At 35.6% G+C, this 22,397-nt stretch overlaps 1 protein-coding gene across 1 annotated transcript in view; it reads left to right on the top strand.

The window, feature by feature from the left end:
* Nucleotides 1–22,397, top strand: part of LOC108289348 (clavesin-2) — a 66,649-nt gene that overhangs the window by 29,479 nt on the left and 14,773 nt on the right. The window contains exon 2 of the mRNA XM_017508796.2: nt 19,183–19,293. Within this exon, the coding sequence (XP_017364285.1) occupies nt 19,183–19,293 (111 nt within the window). The remainder of the gene's footprint in view (nt 1–19,182; nt 19,294–22,397) is intronic.

The following is a 22,397-nucleotide window of genomic DNA, read 5'->3' on the forward strand; positions in this document are numbered from 1 at the left end:
CCTCAGCCTCCTGAGTAGCTGGGATTACAGGCACGCGCCACCATGCCCAGCTAATTTTTTGTATTTTTAGTAGAGACAGGGTTTCACCATGTTGACCAGGATGGTCTCGATATCTTGACCTCGTGATCCACCCGCCTCGGCCTCCCAAAGTGCTGGGATTACAGGCTTGAGCCACCGCGCCCGGCCCCACTATAAAAAAATTTAAGTTTTTTTTTATAGGAGAGTTTTTGACTTGACAGGACAAGTGTATGTTAATAGATAAATCTAGCATCCCTATGCTAAATAATGGATTAAATGGGGGAAGATACTGTCACAGTTGCAACATGCAGTTGGTTCACTTTAGGTATGTCAGGAGCCGTATTTCTTACAAATATTGCCTGATGATGGAATGATGGAATTCATAGGGAGCAAGGAGCTTGGATATTAAACTAGATCGATGAAGCAGTTTTTGTCAAGAGCATGGTCTGATCAGTTCTCATGCATCGTCCTACATGGAGAATGGTGGCTAGACCTGAAGATGCATCGCCATCACTTAGTGAAATGCTTATAACCTCTGCACACTGGACATTTAGCAAGTCATACAGAGAGAGCAGAGTGAAAGCTGTGCAAGTGCCGACTGTCAGAAAAAGAAGTACAGTTTATCACTATCACAGTGCTGTCTTGTAGCATTCCGTCGTCTCCTTTCATATCATTTTTTTTCTTATTTCTTTGAAATAGAATTTTAAATGGGCTGTTAATAAAAGTATGTAAATTTAGTTCTTTTTTTGTTCGTTTCAAACCATGTCTGATCTTTCATCTCATCTCTGTTCCTGTGGAGCTATAATAAGAGACAGATAAGAGGCTGGATTCTTGAATTCATTGTGTAGCGTTTTATCTTCAGTGGAGTCCCAGTTATCCAAGAACCTTGTCTAATGTTCTGTTTTAATGTTTTCACTGCTCTAGCAGGGAGAAGAAGGAATGAGTCATTTTGAAGTCAAGCTTTATGCCACCTAAAACTATTTGTTGTTTAGATTCATGTATGATTGCTTGTTTGGAGAATTGCTCATTCCCCACTGGCTGAGCATAAAGGTCAGCCCTGTCTTCAGTAACATTTTCTCCAGTTCTGCTTCCCTTTGTCTCTTTCCTTAGCTCCAAACTGGACTTTGCAGTCCAGCTAATATTGAAGTAGAACTAGACTGTAGACTGTGCATATACAAATAATAGCATATACTTTCTTCTTCATGTTAATATCTGAGAACAGCACATACTTTCTTTTTTATGTTAATATAGGAGTAACTCAGCCAAACTAAATGGAGTTAATCCTAGGGCTTTAAAGGTTACTTTGTTTGCTAGCATTAGGGCAGTGTCAAAGTACTTTAGTGAGGAAATATATGTATATATGTGTGTGTATATATATATTCTTAAAATATATATCTCATATATATATATCCTCAAATATTTATATGTATATATTCTCAAATATATATATCTCAAATACATATATATGTGTACAAGGAGAATATATATATATTCTCAATGTATCTCAAATATATTCTCAAATATATATATATATATAGTTAAATATATCTATATCTCAAATACATATATATCTTATCTATCTATCTATCTATCTCTCTATCTATCTATCTATCTATGGATAGATAGCTATTCGAGGCAGAGTTTCACTCTGTTGCCCAGACTGGAGTGCAGTGACACAATCATGGCTCATTGCAGCTTCAGCCTCCTGGGCTCAAGTGATTCTCCTACCTCAGCCTCCCAAGTAGCTGAGAATATGGGCATGCACTGCCACTCCTGGCTAATTTTTTGTATTTTTTCATGCAACACCATGCCTTGCTAATTTTTTGTATTTTTTGTAAAGACAGGGTTTCACCATGTCGCCCAGGCTGTTCTCAAACTCCTGGGCTCATGTGATCCTCCCTCCTCAGCTCCCCAAAGTTCTAGGATTGCAGGAATGAGCCACCACACCTTGCCTGGAATCTCAATCCTATTTGAAAGGTTAATGTTACTGCTGTTTACACAAACAAATGTCAGTTCTAATTCCAGCTCACACATCTGTTAAAGGAGGGGGAAATGAAGAGATGTCAGTCAAAAGAGACAAACTTTCAGTCATACAAGATGAATAGTTCTGGAGGTTTCCTGTACAGCATGGTGACTATGTTAATTATCTTGCTTATGCTGATTATTTCACAAAGTCTATGTCTACCAAAACCCTAAGTTGTGCCCCTTAAATAGATATACTTTTTATTTATCAATTATACCTCAATAGAGCTGGGGAAAAAAGAATCCAATTATCTTTTATGTGGCTGTTTCCAGAAGATTGTCAGGAAGTAACACTCCAAACTCTGCTGCTAAGACACCCAGGGATATATTGGAAGTCTACTAGTAGAACATTTTTTTTTTAATTGCCTTAGTCTTGTTATGAGGAACTTGGTCTTATTTTTCTTTCTTTTACACTTAACTTGATTTAATATACCTCAAGTAAGATACTTAACTCTTCATAAAGATTAAGTAGGAGAGATTATAGTTACGAGCCAAAACACCTTTTTCACGATTTACTGCCAATATCTTATAGTTAAATTTTCATAATATTTATTTGGGAAATTATTTCTATTCTTTTAAAAATTAGTCTCTCAGTCACATCACTTTCTTTTCTAATTTGCCTAACTGATTTCTGGTTTTGTTTCAGGGCCAATGTCCTGTATTGGTTTCACTTAACTCTTGCCTTAAACCTACAGCTTCTTGTTTAATTCACCTACCTTTCCCAGTAGTTTTGGCATCTATAGTGCCTGTGATTTTTTTTTTCTCAGTAGGCTTCTATCTCATTTTCCTATTTGAAAATACTTTGAAATAATTGATATGACTTTTTTCCTTCAGTACTCTCCTTATTTGTGGTATTCTTTTAAAAAATATCTTTCCTGTCACTTGAGATAAAATCTCAAGAGTAGCAGAGATACATATGTGTTTTCAGTCTGTCGTTTTATATCAGAACTACCTACTTATAATGATACTTATGTTTATCAAAGGCATTCTGGTAAAATATCTAGTATAAAAATATTACATCAATTAGATAGCAGAATCCATGGTGGCAGGCATGGTGTCTTACAATCACTAGAGGAGTGGCAAAAAATGGCATTTAACAAATATTTCTTAAATTACTTTATCATTAGTAAAATACGATTTTTTTAACCTAAATGAAGAAAATTATAGAAGTGAGTGTTTGTTGTAGAGTGGGTGAATAATGCTCAGCTATAGGAGTAGGTGAAGCAGTATATTCTTAGTGTGATACCTAACTTTTGTTTAATATTCAAATTTTGATATCTTTCCCATTACCAGTGAATACAAAAATTATAGCTAAGTGGAGTCAGCAGTAGATTTGAAACTATGGTAGGGTCCATGCTTACCTTGACTAAAAACAGCTTGATTACATAGGCCTTTAAATTTCCTGTGCCTCAGTTTCTTCAGGTTAAAATTAAGATCATACAATGACAGGTTTGTCCAAGACATTATGGGTATTCTGTAAATCTAGGCTAGCAAAGATTTTTTTGTCTATTGTTTCTTCATATAGGTAAGAGCTTTTTGAACTAGCTATTTCTAGTTGTATTTTTTTCCTACAAGTATTTTTCAAAGTTTAGATAATGTATCTTTGACTCAGGTATATGGTTTATCATTTTCATGGCGGCATATTAGTCATTTTTTGGTTTAAAGGAAACATTTCAGACCAATATCATTTGGTTTATGAAGATGAAAAATTTAAAATGACAAGATAATTTGTCAGCTTTGGGGGGCAAGGAATTATTATTTTATTAAAAATCAACTTTATCTTTTAGAGAACAACATAAGATTATATTTGATAAATATTTTTAATGTGCATACTGAAAAGAAGTAGATTTTGTTCTTTTTTGTCAAATTGATATAGCAGAAATAGTAGTAGAGAGATAAATATTAGAATGTGGAACTAACAGAGAGATAAACATAGATCAATAGAACAGAATAGAGGACCCAGAGATAGACATGTACGTATATGCCCAACTGATAATTGAGAAAAGTACAAAAGCAATTTAACAGGTGAAGTACAGCTTTTCAACAAATGTTGCAAGAAGTAATTGGAAAAACATAGGCAAATAAACAAAAGAACCTCAACTTAAAGCTAAAACCTTAGGCAAAAATTAATTCAAGTGGACTATTTATTTAAATGTAAAACAGCAAACTGTAGAACTTTTAAAAAAATAGGAGAAAATCTTTAGGATCTATAGCTGGACAAAGAGTTCATAGACTTGATGCTCAAAGCATAATCAATAAAATAAAAATTTGGTAAATTGAACCTCACCAAAATTAAAAAAAAATTGCTCTGTGAAACATTCTGTTAAAAGAATGAAAAGACAAGCCACCGATGGGGAGGAAATATTTGCAAACCACATATCTGACAAGGACTTTTATCTAGGGACATATAAAAATCACTAAAATCTCAACAATGAAAAAACAGTCCAATAAGAATATGGTTAAAACACATGAACAGACATTTCACCAAGGGCGAGATACAGATGGTACATAAGCACATGAAAAGATGTTCAACATCTTTGCCATTAGGGAATGCAATTAAAACCACAATGAGATATCACTACTTACCTCTCAAAATCATTTAATTTTTTGAAAAGTGAAAATAGTAAAGGCTAGCAAAGATGAAGAGGAATTGTCTCTCTCCTTCCTTGTTGGAAGGAATGTAAAATGGCACAGCTACTCTGGAAAACAATTGGCAGTTTTCTGTAAAGCTGAACATGAGACCATATGATTCTGCAATTGCATTCTGGAACATCTAATGCTGAGAAATGAAAGCTTATGTTCACACAAAAACTTGTACACAAACATTTATAGTGGATTTATTCATAATAGCCAAACACTGGAAGTAACTCAAATGTCCTAAAATAGGTGAATGATTAAAACTCTGATAGATTCATATCATAAAATACTACTTTGCCATAGCAGGAAAAACAAAAATCTATTGCTACACACAATTTTTGTGGATATCAAGGGCATTGTGGTAAGTGAGAAAAGCCAATCTCAAAAGGCAGCATACTGCATTGTGTACATAATTCTCAAAAAATTATCAAAATTACAGAGATAGAGAAGAGATTAATGCTTACTAGGGGTTAGGATTTGAGGTCAGATAGGTTGAGTGTTACTCTGAAGGGGTAGCATGAAGCAGCCCTGGGGTGGTAGAACATTTCTGTATCTTGAATGTGGTAGTGGTTACACAAACCTACACAGATAATAAATTGTCTGCAAGTACATACATGCACATAGTCACGAGTGCTTGCAAAATTGGCGGCATGTGAACAGACTCCGCAGCTTGTACCACTGTCAATTTCCTGGTTTTGGTCATTCTAGTCATTCCATCCGGAGAAGCCAAGCAAGGGGTGCATGGGGCCAGTTTTTGTAACATCCCGTGAGTCTATTAATATTTCAAAATGAAATAAAATTAAATTAATGAATTAATAGATTCAGGTACCTTCTGAGTAGTGAAAAGTAAAAATATACAGTCAGCATCCCATTCCCAGCATTGTGCCAATACAGTTTATAGCAGGTACAATAAATGTTGAATGAGAAAAAAACCATTTTTATTGTATCTTTTGAAGAACACCATGACGTTACATTCAGAAAGCACTTTTGGATCATTCAAAGAAGTAGGGTATTTTGTTACTGTTTTATTTTTGGTCAAAGCTATATGGCAGAGAGAATAAAAGTCATAAAAGTGGAATTCTTCAAAGTGAAATCTACCTATTTATTAACTTTCATGAGTGAAGGATTTTTGATGCTTTTTTAAATGCGAGGATTTTTTTTAAAGTTAATACATAAACCTTAAAATGGAAATTACCATTGGGTACACACACATGTACCAACAGAAACATGAACACATATAAGACCCATGTTGAAGGAATGGGAAATGATGGTAGAAAAAAGGAATATTCTCAAAATCTGATCCAACGACAAACTACATGGATGAGGTCAGTTAGAGTGTTGAAGATGAAGATGTTGGATAAAAGGTCTCATATTTTCTCTTCAGAAACTCTGGAATCTACCTAGTTGAACTATACTATCTATTACAGAGAGATTGTGTTTCTAAAAATAATACAGATTGAAATACCATAAATATGTCACATATTTCCATGTTTAAAATGACTGCATTGCCCCAGTGTCAGTCAGATTCTTATGTTCTGTAAAACAGGGTATTGAACCAGCTTTTTTCCTCCTTTCTGAATTGCTTTGTTCAGTTAGGTATCAAGGGTGGGTGGGAAGGCAAGGCATGTAATATTCTTTACTTTTACTCATGAGGTTTCAAGGAAAAAGTTAACCACACAAATACCACATACACAGCAACTGTTGGAAAGAACAGTTACTCAGAAGATCTGTTCTTCCTAGAGGATTTTATGCAATAGTGATGTAGCTGGGATGGAAATTTTTTTCTTTATAAGACTGAGCTCGTGGAAGGAAAGACTGCAGATGTGTGTGGTTGCTCTGATGTGAACACTCAGGCAAACAGAGATGCTTGCATATCTTCCTCATGCATATTAGTAGGCAAAATACTAGTATAAACACTCCAACTCTATTGTAAAGTTCAAGAGGAAATGAAAGCATTGAATGCACAATAATGCTAGGGGCAGACAGTAAGTGCTAATCATTGACATCTTCACTCCCATGAACTGCACCATGGTTCAACATCGTGTTGAATATTGTTTCCTGAGAAGCTTTATTTGTTGAAGGGCTTTGTAGCAACATGAAATAAAACTTCTAGAGAATAGCTTTGGGTGCTTATTACTTTCCAATAAAGTCACAGGGGGTAAAGCAAAAGGAAGAAGAATTTTACTCAGGCCATCTGAATTTCTTGGTATTTCAATTAGAATCTTCTCAAATTAACCAAAATTAATAAGTTTCTGTAAGATTTGTTTGTAAAAAATGCAAGAAAAGCTCAGTAAAATCTTTGAAGCATTGAATTGGATATTCTTTCTTTGTATTTAGATGTACATTCATTAAGTGTTTCTGGGTTTTGAAAAGAGAGTGATGATCACAAGCCGAACCCTTGCTTTCTTCTTACTGCATTAAATAAAACTAACAGGCAGGTAAGAGAAAGTCGATCTTCCCAGATTAGCTAAACTGAGGTACCATCCCCTTTTTCTTCACCTTTTCAGGAAACAGTTAGAGACAGAATGAGAGTTCCTGATCAGCAGTTTCAGACTGAGGGGCTGCCTACATGCTGAGCCCCAGTCTTGCTGTTGTTCATGTGTGCTTTTTTGAAGAACATGTGCCTGATACATCTTTAGATCCTCTCAAGCTATCTTTATAATCTACTGCCTCACAATCCATATGGACACCACACAGTTCTGAAAGGAGGTGGTAGAACTAAAATTGTTCTGGCAAATGATTGGAAATCATCACTCTGGCTCAGTAGCCTCCCTCTTCTCTCCAACTCAGCTCCATGATATTGGTCAATAACTTAAATTAGGGAGAAAAATGTGTATTCTTATTATTTTCAAATATACAGATACCTGTAGCAGATACCCTTTATATGTATTCATAAATCTTTTGATTTATTTTTTTCTGTGTTTCTGCTTTTCTACATCTCTACCCTGGCCTGAACTCTCCTAGCTCAGGAACATCTTCACGTGTGTGGTCTATGGACACTTGAAATCACATCACTCTCTCAAATATGATCCTTTTCAGTTTTTAGCACAATTAGTGGTCTCTCAACTAACCCAGATTAAACTGTATCAAACTACTTTCAGCCATTCTCTCCCAGGTCCCCTTTGCATACAATTGTTCATGAAGTTGTAGAGCCTCATCTCACTCATATGTTCAATATGGGTACCTAGTTTTTCTTTCAGAGTTAACCCCTTGGTCTGACTCAGATTTGGGCTCTGGTTATCTGCACAGCACTAATAGTTTTGACTTGATGTCTCCAACTTCACTTTCTCTCTACTTGAAATCAAGTAAAGTAGAGAATTTTTCAGGCATTTATCAAACAACATTGGCAGGCCAAAACATAAAATCACCATTTTTTACTCTAAGAAATGTGCACCATACCCACGACCCTTATTCCGTTCATACCTCCATCGGTTCCCAAGTCTGACTCCAGTACTGACCCAGCTCTGACTCTCACTGCCTTAAACCTGCTGCCCAGAGGTGGAGGACCCATGATGTGGGTTGGGGGAACCTGGCATATGGATGCCTGTGTCACACATTACTTAGTCATTTAAAAAAAGCTAAACTAAACTAACGTAAAACTCTAGTTGCTACTGCTGGTTTTTTCTTTACTTGTGACTCAATGTCTCCACATTAAATTGGTTGCACTAAAATATAAATATTAAAATGTAAAGTTTCTATATCAAGCCACATGCCCCTACTAAATTAATGTTCCCACAGCACAACTTCAGCGTGTCACCACTCCTTTCTCAAGAACACCCGGTGCTAAGATACGCACAAACCTTTCTGGGAGGCAGCTGGCAATACCCAGGTAGGCTCCACATCGTCTTCTCTCTTACACTTACCTTCAATTACCTGCCAAGGCTCCCTCACACTTACCTTCAACTCCAGGCAAACAGTTCTGGCAACCGGATCCTAAAGGTGACCTTATCTTTCCTGTCTCTGTTCCTACTACTCCTTCTTCCTGGCGCACTCTTCTACCAGATTCTTATTGATACCCCGATATCCATTCCAAATGCTATCTCTTTTGTGAGTTCTTTCCTCATCCCTCCAACTTTTCAATCTCTCATTCTTTCTCTTCTTTAAGCCTCTTAACACCTTATGGAAGTTATCTTTCTTTGCTTTATGTTACTTATTCTCTACCAGAATATAAACTCCTTCAAGGTAAATACTACTTCATTCATATTCCCCTTACATTTCCTATCCTTGGGTAAGTCTTAGTAAAAATTTGTTAAGTTTAATTGATGCTTAGGATGCTATACAATTTGTCTTTGTGCCAATCTTTTTAAAAGAATGTGATATTTTTCTATTATATATATTTATAACTGTGTATACATGCATGCATGTGTGGAGTATATTGGCCCTTTCAGAACATTTGCAATATATTAAAATGTACAAAGAATAAAGTAAGTCATCTATTATTATACAGAGTTAACCAGGTGCTAATTTATTAACCTGAAATATAAGATTTATTTTGTCATTAGGAATTCTTTGAAAATGCCACTTACTGGTTCTTTCATATTACATTTTATAAATACATTATCTACTAACTCTTTTGTTGAAGTAAATTTCAATTCATTCCAGTATTTTCCTAATTACAAAATGTGAAAATGAAACAAACAGTCTTGCACAAAAATTTTTGCCCAAATTAATGATAATTTTCTTATAACTGATGTCTGGAAGCAACATTAGGGACATAAAGAGTATATTTTGAAGTGTATTTCAATAATATTTTACCGATATATGGTCCCTCCTCAGAATATGACAGTTCCTGTCTTGCAAACTCTCTCAGCGTTTTCATCATTAAATTCAATCTTGGCTAGTTTCACATGCCTGATGTAGGCAGGAGTGTCCTGAAATATCCATTAAGGACTTTAGCCTGATTCTTGCTGTAATTTGTTCCTCTCAGGTTCTCTAGCCTACACTCTGCCACTTAACTCCCCTTTGGCAATTTTGGATATGAGAACATCAGCACTTCTAAATGTGTGTTATCTAAAGTAGTTTAAAAGTCAAGTGGGAGACTCAATCCATTATTGATACACTAGCTGGAGTCATAGTAAGGCCTTCCTGCTGTCAGCTGACATATTGGGGCTACAAGCCTCAATATCATTCACAGAAAATTACCACACTCACTCCTTTGATTAAAAATGTCACAATTATTTGTGACCCTTGCTGTGCATTTAGTTTTAATAAAAGAGTCTGACCTAGGAACGCGACAATGTCACATTTTTATAAGGCAGTAGTTTTCTCTCCTGCTGTTGTACTTGATTGAGATTGGTGTTTCCTAGACTGTGAGGTGGTGTGAGAATGGCTTTGTGTCACATTCTCCAGGCTGTCTTACTTCCCGATTGTATCAGGCACACACAAGCAGCAGCTGACTTAAATAAGCCCCATATCTTCATGTTGAGGGTGCGTGGCTGTGATTTGCTTCCATCTGTTATCAGCCTTCTCTGGTAGAAAAGGTAACTGGTGAGAAGGCCATGTATGTTTTGCTCACGAAAGAGATTTTGTTGCCCATTCTGTTATGATGACTAATCATGTTACAGTTTAATTTTTAGTGTTGTTTTACTTTGGGAAATATTTAGCTAGGTAAAACTAGCTCTTTAGCTAGGTAAATCTCCCTCTTTCAAGGGAGAACATCTTATGTAGTATTCTTCTTTAAGTTGTCTATGTTTTACTGTACTCAGGACTCAGACATTCCCCTCCATATGCAAAATTGATGTCATTGAATCACTCATAAAACAGTCGCCAAAGCTGAGAGTTTTATCCTGGTGGAGGCATCTATCCATACAAGTACATTAACATTGTATAAAAGTCCAGGTTTGGGCAGGGGTTAGCTGTGTTTGAAGTTAGGCAGCACCAACTGATCAACTGTAGGTACTGAAAAACGATAACAAAAGAATGATTTGTCAGTAATTAGAATATGCTTGAGATTTTGAGATGGCCTAATCACATCTAGCTCACACATGTCAGAGACTCTGTGCATATAGTCATAATACACTCCTGTAGGTTTTTTTTTCTCCATAATAATCCCTTTGCTCTATTTGGTAATTCTGAGTATGTGGCTGGTACTGAGGTGCAGGGGTATCTTTGCTGATACAGACACATTATCTAATAGGTAACTGGATTTATTACTGGAAACTGGGAGTCAAGAATGCTACATATTATTTCAGCATATGTATTTAAAACAAAGGAGAAAAAGAAAAAAAAGAAGTAACATTGTGTTCCCCCCCAGGGAATCAATATATAATTACTAACTACAAGTCAATTAAGTGATTAAAGAGGAAATAAAGTTATTGATTGTAGATTTGGACGATTTATACAGTTTTTTCAGATTAAAAAAAATTAAAAATTTGGAAATGATAGTCTACATTAAGATTACAACAATGACAATACTATCACAAAGCTCTCGTTTTCCCATAGGCAGATGACAGTCATGTGCTATCTTATATGAAGCAAGTGGAGCTTGTGCCATGTTATGGGCCTGCGTTTTCATAAACTGGAGCAGCCCTGACCCCCGTGGTAGTTTTTAAAGTTAATTAGAAATAATGCCCAAGTGCAATGAGGAGTCTGATAGGCTCCTCTACAGACTGCATAAAGGAAAACTTTAAGGACCTGATAGAAGGACAGTTCTGAGTTGCCAGGGAAAATTCCTTCCAGTCATCTTGAGTAGAAGTTAAAAACTCTCCCTGTCCAAACTATAAATAGTGATTGTAGAATCACCAAAGCAATGCAGCCAAATCCTTCTGCCTTCAAAGTGTTAGTGTGAGACCTGCTGGCTCTACAATAAATGCCCGCCCACAGTTTAAAGAACAGGATTCTGTAAAACCTTAAGGATCCTATGGCAGATTTTCTAGTAGTGTGCACTGAGAAGATATGTCATTTGGGCATTATCTCCAACTAACTTTAAAACAGCAGCAACAACAAGCAAACCAGAGAACACTCTCAGACAGAAATGAAACAGAGTAAAGCTGCAAATCTCTATAGTGAGAACTGAATTCCCTGAGAGGAGAGTGACACGGCAAAAGAGAGATTTTCTAGGAGTCACTGTGTTGTGAGGTCTTTTTCAGCCAATATTAACACATATAGAATGGAGAAATGATTTTTTTAATAGTAATGCCAAAAAAGATATGTATGCCTTTGGGTAGAGCACGTTCTGTCTACACTTAAGAGAAATACATGTTGACACAATTCTATACATGATGGAAAATTTAAACAATAGCTGACATTTGGCTGAGGGTCTTAAACAGACACTATAAAGTATCTAGCTGTGAACCTAGAACATCAATTTTCAATTTAAAAATTAATCCTAAAAATTATCTGCATCCTATTACATATTTGGAGTTAGGTAAAATCCTAACTCCATTTGAGAGGGCACAATTATTTCAAAATATATTCATATTTTAAAAATTGAATATTCTAATACCTACGAAGCCATGTATTAATGGGAAATGATTGTATCATTTTAACCACTATTTTAAGTGATTCATCATGATAAATCCATGCTTCTTTCTTAAAACACTTATTAAAATTGACACTATTTTGTAAGTAATCACAAAAATGTAACTACGTGATTCACATGCATTTTGTTTTACAGAATCCTGATGAAGTAAAAAGCCTTTCTAGGCACTTATTTTAAAATACAGTGTTGTATATCTTTAGAGACTGATGTCTCCTGTAACAGGAATTGACTATTCATTTTTTAGCCATTCAATTATCTTTTTTTCTCTTTTCTCTGATGACAAACTCCTAAATGTTAAACAACCTAGTTAGATAAAATATTACGTATTCTGGTTTTCCTACATATCAGATTAATTACTTTTTTTTTTTCTGGTGAAATTTTGCTTCTACACAATTTTTTGCATCTAATCAAGTTCCTTTATTGTATGTGTGCCAGGACAGCATGAGATTTTAATGAGAAGTGAAAGTTAAGTGGACAGAGGTGGAGCAGCCTCTGTCATGTGTACAATCCCAATTTAAACTCTTATCCTTGTATGAGGGATGAAATCTTTTGTTTTTGATCCATTCATTCAAATATGGCTCATTACCAGTTATGAGGCACAGAAAAAGACATTCCAATTAGCTGGTAATTAAATAGTTTCCTGGCTGTCTGTTCTCAATTTGGCAGAAGACTCTGGTTGGAATGTTTTGGTAAAAATCTTTGCTTTCATCATGAAAGCAAGTGAATGACTTTCCTGGATCTGTCTGTCCACTAATGATAAGGAGCAGCTATTTGGAACTGGGAAAAGCATGACTTTCTTCAGGAATCAAAACCTTCTAGAAGATGAATAAGACACGTATATAAACAGCTAATACATCATTCTAAAAGACGTATACAAGGTATACAAATGTTGTTCCACTATCTAGAAAGGATAGCCTCAAAAGACATATTTAGGGAAACATGGTGTGGCTAGCATGTCAAGGTAGATCAAACTTAATTTTAAACACATCTGAAGGAAGCTAATTGTAATGCTCCTGAGGGAATTAGTAATACCAACTGCTACAAAATCACTTCTTCTCTCCAAACCAAAGCAGTTTCAGAAACAGAGATATTATATATGTTGTACACTTCTGAGTCATTCCCAATAACTATTGTCATAATTCCAGATGAGCAATCAAGTTTCATATCATCTGCATAAAACTTGGAAAAAAACTTGGGAGCATACATCAACATTCTTAGAGTATTGTGTTTTCCTCTGGTTGGTAAAGTTATGAGTGATTTTTAAAATTATAGTTTTTGGTATTCAAAATTTCTACAGTAACTCTCTTTTATATTTATACACATAGTGTATTCCTAGTGTCACATAGATATAATGCAATATTTTAGGTTGTAGTATAATTTTATGGGTAGAGTTATGGAATTAAACATGTCATTTCTAGGTGCTGGGTGCTACATCTTATAACTATATGCCCTTTGCTATGGACAGTATAGTAGTTGAAGCTAAATGTTTCAAGAAAGTACAAGAAAGAGATTAAACAAAAATATTTTAAAGGCTGATAGATTTAATTTTGAATAAGCGAGGTACACATACAATTTCTGCTTATGTTCACACTGAAAACACATCTTAATGCAACTGATTGGTTTAGGAACCTAGACAGTGTTTCTTGTGAAATGAGACCAAAGTTGTGGGTTTAATTCTCATAGAAAAGTTCATTTTGCTCTCATCTGGAGCCATATACTCTATCCTGATCAATCGTATTAGGAATTATACTGATTTATTCATAAATCAGATAATATTACTTGTAATAGTATTTATCCTGATACATAATTTTTGTGTTTCATCAAAATTTATTTAAAATTTAGAATAATATGCTATAGTTCAGATTCTTTACTTTTTCTTTTTGGTTAGATACATGAGACAAACATATTTTTGCTAGAAATATGTGAATAATTCGCTGATACATACACACACATGTATAATGATACATATAAATAAATTTACCCCATAAATAATGTCCAACTTTCCATTAATTGAAACATTCAGGCAAGTCAATCTTTGCATTAGGCACAAAGTGCTTTGCTTAAAGAAAAAAAAAAGGAGTGGAAGCAGGTGAATTGGCAAAGCATTTGGAAGTTAAGAATTTTATTACCTTTTCAACCCATCTTGGCTGTACCCTTCCTGATTGCCAAGCGATTTTATTTCATTGTCTCCAGCTAAGAACCATGTAGCCAGCAGAGTCAACGATTGGCATATTGTGTGTTGTGATTTTTGTTATTAGTTTGTACTTTGTAGTGCTATTTAGGGCCAAACAACTGCCGCTTAAACCACACTATAAAACTACCTCTGCAAAACAAAAAGTGCTTAAGATAGGTCTCAATCAATTTAGAGGCTTGTTTTGCCAAGGTGGAGGATGTGCCTGGGAAAAGGAGACCCAAATCACAGTAGGATCTATGGCCTGTGTTTCTTTCCATAGAGTATTTTGAGGACTTCATTATTTAAGGAGAGGTAAATGGGCAGGAGGGAAATGGGGAAAGAGAAAAAAAAGGGGAGGAGAGGTAGTGAGAGATAAGGGGTCACATTCTTGTGAGGCTTTGGTTAGTGGCTCACTGAATCTACATATTATGTGTGAAGGGAGAGTCTAGAAGAACAGTCGATTATGCATTCATCTCCTGCTACTTGGTAAATCTGCATTTATCTTGGCTGGTAGAGGGATGATTTCTAATCTTGTCTTTGTCCTGGACTTGTGAAGATAAGCTGTTAATTTATATTGCCAGGATGAGGGAGACCACTTGGGGCGCTATGTGGCCTTCTATCTTGCAGCTATTTGGGAAGAAAAGGAAAGGTAGTTTTTTTGTGTGTGACTTGGTTTCCAAGCTTAACTTTTCCCTTTGGCTTAGTGAATTTGGTGTCATGACATTTGATTTTCCTTTCACTCCTTCATGGTCACTTCCACATTTGTAGGATGGGGCTAGTGGTTAATACTGTAGCCCTGTACCTAGAGGGTGTGCTGAATAATTAAGAGATATTGTGAGTTATCAGCAATCCTATTCAATGTTGTTCCCATTTTACAAATAAGGAAATTGTGGCTCAGAGAAGATAAATAGTTTACTTAAATAGTACGTATCAAGATCTAATCAGTAAACATTTATCTACCTCTGTTCTGGGACACACACACACACACACACACACACACACACACAAACATTTTTGAAATTCTGGGAATATGAAGATGAATGAGGCACAGTCTGGCTCAGAGTTCAGTACAACAAAACAAATCTCTTTAGATAGTTCAAGAACAAATGGATTTAATACAGGGAGTTAGTGTTTAAGGCCTCATGGGAAGAGCTTGGGCAGTGGAAGTTAAAGGAGGACTGCTGCTGAATCCTTGGTTTTGAGGCCACATCCTTGTGGAAGTGATTCAGAGTCAAGAAAATAGTGTCCACCTTTGCTGCTGCTGTCCAAGAAGCCTCTCACTTCCTAAGTGACACCTAGAAAGAGGAAGGTGGGGTCTAGACATTACTGCGAACAATCTCTCAGCTAATAAGGTGCTTAGCAGCTGCCACTGAAACAAAAAGGTGACTGCTGCCTCCTCTTGGTCCCTTCAAACTTGCTCAGGTACATCTCACTGACAGAACTCTCCCATTCAGAATCATATGTTTAACCTTCCATTCCCTACCTTATAGGGTGGGGCATGATGTGAGTGGAAATGGATTACAGGCCAGGCACCAATAGACTGTACAGAACACATAACCTCTGCACTCAAGGAGCTCATGGTTTAATAGTGGAGGCAGACAAATAAAGAGAGTTTCAGGGTCATATGGCAAGTACAGTGATGGACCCAGGCTTTTGCTAGTGATGGCAGAGAGTGGGCTTTTATGGGTGAGAAGTGAGAGAAGGGATCAAAGAAAGCTTCCTGGAAATGATGTTTTTTGAGCTAAGTCTTAAGGGATTAATTAGTAAAACCAGATTATACTCAAAGGGAGGGAAGGCCACAGTAGGCCTGTGGGAGAGAACAAAGTTAACAAGCCGTAAAGCAGCATGATGACCACAGAACTGAAGGGGATACAGAAAAATGACATGCAGTTGGGCATGATTAGAAGCAAGGAAGATCACAATGAGGGAAAGAAAGGAATCAAGGACCATTTTCTTGTTTTGGACTTTGATGCATGAGAGGTGACATTAAGTCAGAATTTTAAGTTAAATCTACTTGATTGAAAAGTCCAGGATTTCCCTGCTCTTTCACTCTGCCTCAACTGTGATTGGGTATTGATCAAGGACCACTAAAGATGTGTCCAAGAAAGTCCATGACATTGTGTGCAAGTTATGTGTACATGTTTGCATATTCTTTTCTTTTTTTCAGGAGAGAAGAAGAAATATGACCTTCTTATGATTCTCAAAGTTTAAGAATCACTTGAGCCACTGAGTGTGGTAGCTCACACTTGTAATCCCAGTACTTTGGGTGGCCAAGGTGAGCGGATCACATGAGATTAGGTGTATAACACCACCCTGACCAACATGGTAAAACCCTGTCTCTACTAAAAATACGAAATTAGCTGGGTGTGGTGGCGATGCCTGTAATCCCAGCTACTCAGGAAACTGAGGCAGGAGAATTGCTTGAACCTGGGAAGTGAAAATTGCCGTGAGCCGAGATTGCGCCATTGCACTTCAGCCTGGGCAACAGAAGTGAAACTCTGTCTCAAAAAAAAAAAAAAAAAAAAATGCCAGGCATGGTGATGGTATGCCTGCAAAAAAAAAAACCTAGGAAAAAAAAAAAAAAAAAAAAAAAAAAAATCACTTGAGCCAAGACTTTTGGCTTAATAGCTGGTGTTCACTTAGTTGTGCTCTAGAGATTGCTTCAGATAGCACAGCAGGTTAACAATTTTTAAAGATCTTTTTGTCATAAAGCATCAAGATATTGGTTTCATCACAACAAAAATATTTCCAGGTGCATTGCTGAACTCTCAGGAATGTGAGACAAATCCTTCTAAGCCAAGCACACACAGAAATCTAGAGGAGAAAAACAGGAGAGGAGGTGAACCCTGGGAGGCTCTGGAGGCAATTGTTAACTGCAGGAACCCAGAATTTTGGAGAGTAGTGGTTTCCTGACAAAGACTAGGGTTGCATACATTGGGGGCAAGTGGGAGACTAGATGTGAGACCCTGCATTCTTATAGATGCTACACTCTTAGGGAAAGATTAAACTAGGAAAACCCCTGCAGGCCCGGAAACCTGTAAGGAAACCTCTCTATCACTCCCATATCCAGGTGAAATAATAATTAATAATAATAATAAGGTTGTCTTAGTCTCTTTATTATTTAGGTATATACTATCTTCTTTTTATTTATACAAATAAATAACTTTAAAACATACTATGCCTATATTTCTCTCAGATTCATTTTATTGTTATAATAACCTCTCGAACAAAAACCACGTATTTACAAAAGAAGTAAGATACTGGCATAAAAAGTAAAAGTTTTATCTTAAGCTATTTTAATTATTTTTTGAACTATTATTGCTTTATAGGGTATGGTTCTCAGAAATAGAAGTTGCTTTGCAAAATAAAATTTGGTAGCTCTGCAAATCAATATGCAAATACTAGATTACTTCACTAATGCTCATAAATATCCAAAATAAAAACAAAATATTTTAATGGGATTATGCCATGCACGTTTTTGACCAGAGACTCTTATTGAAAAGAACATTTAAATTTTAAAAATATAATTATAACAGTTCCTTTACTTTTATTTTCTTCCTGCTTATACTCTAAATAGAATTCAGAAGAATGCCAAGTATTGTGATGTCACTTCAGAGACACTTCTAGTAGGTTAGTTTTTTTTTTTTTTTAAAGAAGACTTTTGTAGTCAGTTCAATGTGTAATTTTGAAATAGTAGCAAGAATCAGATCTGTTTATGTAGAATCATTAACATACTAAAGTGTAGTGTCAAATATTGCCATTCATTTGGCTTAAGGGTTCCCTACATATTTTGGAATGGGCTAGGGCTACATCTATTTAATTACGGATAGGAAGAGGAGGAGGCTGGCTTTACATTTTCTTCCTATGAAGTGAGATCAGAGAGCTTTGATTTTCATTTAACCTTGCAAAATGCATCCTTGTGCTTCTTATAGTACAATTCCATGTTTTTATTTTGCTTAAGCATGTTACCTTTTTGTAGTTAAAATAAGAAAAGAGAATGTTTGTAACAAAGTTGATAAAATAATAAGATAAAGAGAATAAAGTGAGTTTTGTGTCTGACATTGCTTACACTATAGATGACTACCTAGGGATTAATTATTAATAATTAATAATCCCTATGTAGGAAAATATTAATAAATATTTTTTATTTAATAACATATTTTTATTTAAATACATTTAAATGTAAATGTAAATAATTTAAATGAAATTCATTATTTGACAAATCTCTAATGACTTCTGTTTTTGTGTCTTGTCCTGTAATGACTATTAGCAGTTTACAGGCTTAACATATGAACATTCTAACAATGCTGAAATTCTTATCAATTACCTATTCTTGGGAAGGATTTACTTAATTATACATTATCTCAGTTACTGTATTAAAAATACAGTGTTGGCCGAGCGCGGTGGCTAAAGCCTGTAATCCCAGCACTTTGGGAGGCCGAGGCGGGTGGATCACGAGGTCAAGAGATCGAGACCATCCTGGTCAACATGGTGAAACCCCGTCTCTACTAAAACTACAAAAAATTAGCTGGGCATGGTGGTGCGTGCCTGTAATCCCATCTACTCAGGAGGCTGGGGCAGGAGAATTGCCTGAACCCAGGAGGCGGAGGTTGCGGTGAGCCCAGATCGCGCCATTGCACTCCAGCCTGGGTAACATGAGTGAAACTCCGTCTCAAAAAAAAAAAATACAGTGTTTAACATGGTGAGGTTCTTTCTTCTTTGCTCTCCTTAACTCTACAAGTAATCTCATCTAAGTATGTGAAAGAAGAAATTTGTATATCATATAACCTTTCCTAAGCCTTCCTGGTATATTAAAGCATATTTTAATTTTTTTCCCTCCATGTTACTCTAGGATAGTTTCCCAGCGAGATTTGGAGGAATTCATTTTGTTAATCAACCATGGTATATCCATGCCCTGTACACCGTGATCCGGCCTTTCCTGAAGGAGAAAACTCGGAAAAGGGTAATAGTTTCTTTGTTTTTTAATCCTTTCTCATCCCTCATTCAACCAATTATGATACATAATGTGTACATAATGTTAGCTATAATCAAGTATACTACATTGTATATAAATCAACATAGAAGACATTTAAAAAATCTTCCAGATCTTGTGGTTATGAACAGTATATCTGTGAATGAAGCGTTTAAAAGCTAGCTCTCCTCATTGCTCACAAAAGAGGAGGATATTTTAGCACATTTATTATATGTTGAAGCCTCAATTTAAAAGCCCCCAAAAATCTTTTATGCTGTGTTACTATAATGTTATTGATGAACTTACTTTGAAGTAAAGTATAAATAAAAGTTATAATTTTATATGCTGATAAGTGGGTGGTATTTCACAGTATGTACAGCAATGAATGTAGTGACACCTGTGGTATCTAATATAATTTTTTGCAATGATTATCATGATCGGTCACACATTTTGAAAAGAAGCTAATGTGTGGAAATTTTAATACTTCTTTAAATTACATTTTACTTGCAGTGTCTTCAATTTCACTTTCATCTAACAATGAGGATAGTCGAAGTGCATAAAACAAAATAATTTTTCTGAGATTGAGATAATTTATATAAAATACTTAATACAATGTAGAGCACAGGTAAATACTGAACACATATTTTTATTAAAATACATCTTGCTGTACATTTCACTAATTTTTGCAACAGCTTTGAAAAGTAAATTCAGTAAGCATTATCTCCTGTTTTAGAGCTGAAGAAGCTAAGTCTTGGAATGGATAAGTAACCTGCTTACTCACATACAGAGAAGAAAAGTTGCAGAGCTAATATACAATCCCGAATATTTCGGCCCCATATATAGAGCTATTTTTATCTCCTGATGCTGTTCCCAGTTTTCAAATGATTAGTTCCACAGCAAAATACTTTCCTCTAAATCTATGTGGAAGATAAGTTTCCATTTTTCTCAATGACCTCGAAGGCACTTCAAGTAGAAGCTTCCTTGTAGTATGAAAGTGCAATAATTACACGTCCATATCAAGCATTAATAAACAAAGGATTTACTGTAAATGAATCTGTACTTGTGAAAGTGAAATAATTACATGTCCATATCAAGCATTAGTGAACAGAGGATTTACTGTAAATGAATTTGTTGAAAATGTTTTAGTAGTTTAAGAGGAAGAATTGTGTAAACAATTATAATATAGAGTAAAAATTGTTTCTACCACCAAATATCAAGCTAATTCATATTTTAGAATTCAGAAAGTGTTTTGAAGTGCCTCGCAAGTGCTATTTCAAGCTTTGCTTTTTGAAAGGATGATCAAGTGATCCAAAAAACCTTCAGGGGCTTTTAATACAAATTATACTGGTGAATGCTTATGCAGTATTCACTCAATGCCGCATGCTGTTCTCAGTGTTTTGCATACATTAACTCATTTGGTACTTACACCACCACTTTGGAGTATATTTTGTTATGTTTCTCTTTTTATGGATGGAAAAATGAGCCTTGGAAGGTTAACCAATTTGCTGTGAATCACAGCTAGCAGATAGTAGAGTAGAGCTGGTTTTGTGAATATGAGAAAAAGAGTTTCAGGCAGAAGGAATAGCAAAGACAAATGTCCTTAGGTAGAAACAGGCCTAGTGTATTCACAAACAGCAAGAAGGCAGAAAAGTTGGAGCAGAATGAGCTATGGGAGATGATGGCAGGGATGGGGTAGGTGGTAGAGGATGGGATAGGAGGGACTGTGTTGTACCAGATCACATACAGACTCATACACCATTGCTGGGATCTGAGCTTTCAGTCAGAGTAAAATTTGAAGCCCTTGAAGGTCATTGAATACAGGGGTTACTTGTACTGAAATGATTTTTAACATGCTTATGCTCTGTTGAAAACTACTGAAGAGGATCAAGTCTAGAAAACAAGGAGTGCACTGCGTTTTGGGGTTTTGTAATTGAATTTGACAGTTTTGACAACCTAAAGCCATGCATTGCTAGCATTATTCCAGATGGAAGTAAGTTATCTGAACTTTACCATTTTAATTAAAATTATATGACTTAGAAATTTTCGCATAAGAAAATAATTACATGTTTAAATACTTTACATTTCTATTTATATAATCAATACACAGTACAAAGCTATTAAATTTCTTCACTGATACTCCAAGTGACTCAGCATCATAATATTACTCACACACCTTATACTTCAGATGCTGTAAGTTTATGTTCTGAAAAGCTGGTAAAAGAAAAAACTGAAGAAGCAGTTGTGAATCTTTTCCTACAAATTCAGGTGTGCAAGACTCATCTGCTGCTTCATTTTCTTAAATTAAGTTTGACTTTAAGTCTCCAACTCACTGGGCTGCTGGCAATATCAGTCTTAGCAGAGGCATCCTTTTTCCTCAAAAGCTCGTCAGTATCTGGAGTTTTTCATGCAGAGCCAAACTTCCCATCTGTCATGGCCACTTTTGATGTCCTCAGTGTTCCAACCAATATTAATTCCTTCAACTATGGTCTCCTTCTGCTCCCAAGTTGTCTGTGATAAAAAGATATCTTTGCTAGAGTTAAAACCCATCGAAACTGTGATAAAAAGATATCTTTGCTAGAGTTAAAACCCATCGAAACTCACTACCCTAGTGTATTCTTCAGTAAGTCACTGGTTGTGGTCCTGCTACTTAAATGTTGATGGAAAACAGGTTTTCCTACTAATTGGCACAAATTTCTTCCTCTTAGTCAATATGGCCAATTTTGTCTTCTACAACTTGGTGAAGCTCAAAAGTCTTTCACGTTTCTACTCCAGATCACCTAACATAATCTCTTTAATGGCACAATGTAGAAAAGTAAAATAAAAAATGGAAGCATTATGTGGGCCAATTTTTAGAAATGTAAGGTCTTCAGAAACAGGAACCAACAAGGATCAGACTTCTTTCATGAAATGGAGGAAGAAAAAAAATATAAGGAGAGAAAAATAGTAAAATGTTAATAAATGATGTTATTACATAGAACTAGTGAAAACAAAGTAGAAACTTAACAGTTGGGCAAATGCAATGCATCTTTACTGCCTAGTTCAGAGATACAATTCACATGTAAGAGTTCTAAAAGAGCATTGTCATATAATATGCA

The sequence above is a fragment of the Cebus imitator genome, unplaced genomic scaffold, assembly GCF_001604975.1.
Source record: "Cebus imitator isolate Cc_AM_T3 unplaced genomic scaffold, Cebus_imitator-1.0 Scaffold400, whole genome shotgun sequence".
NCBI classification, from domain to species: Eukaryota; Metazoa; Chordata; class Mammalia; order Primates; family Cebidae; genus Cebus; species Cebus imitator.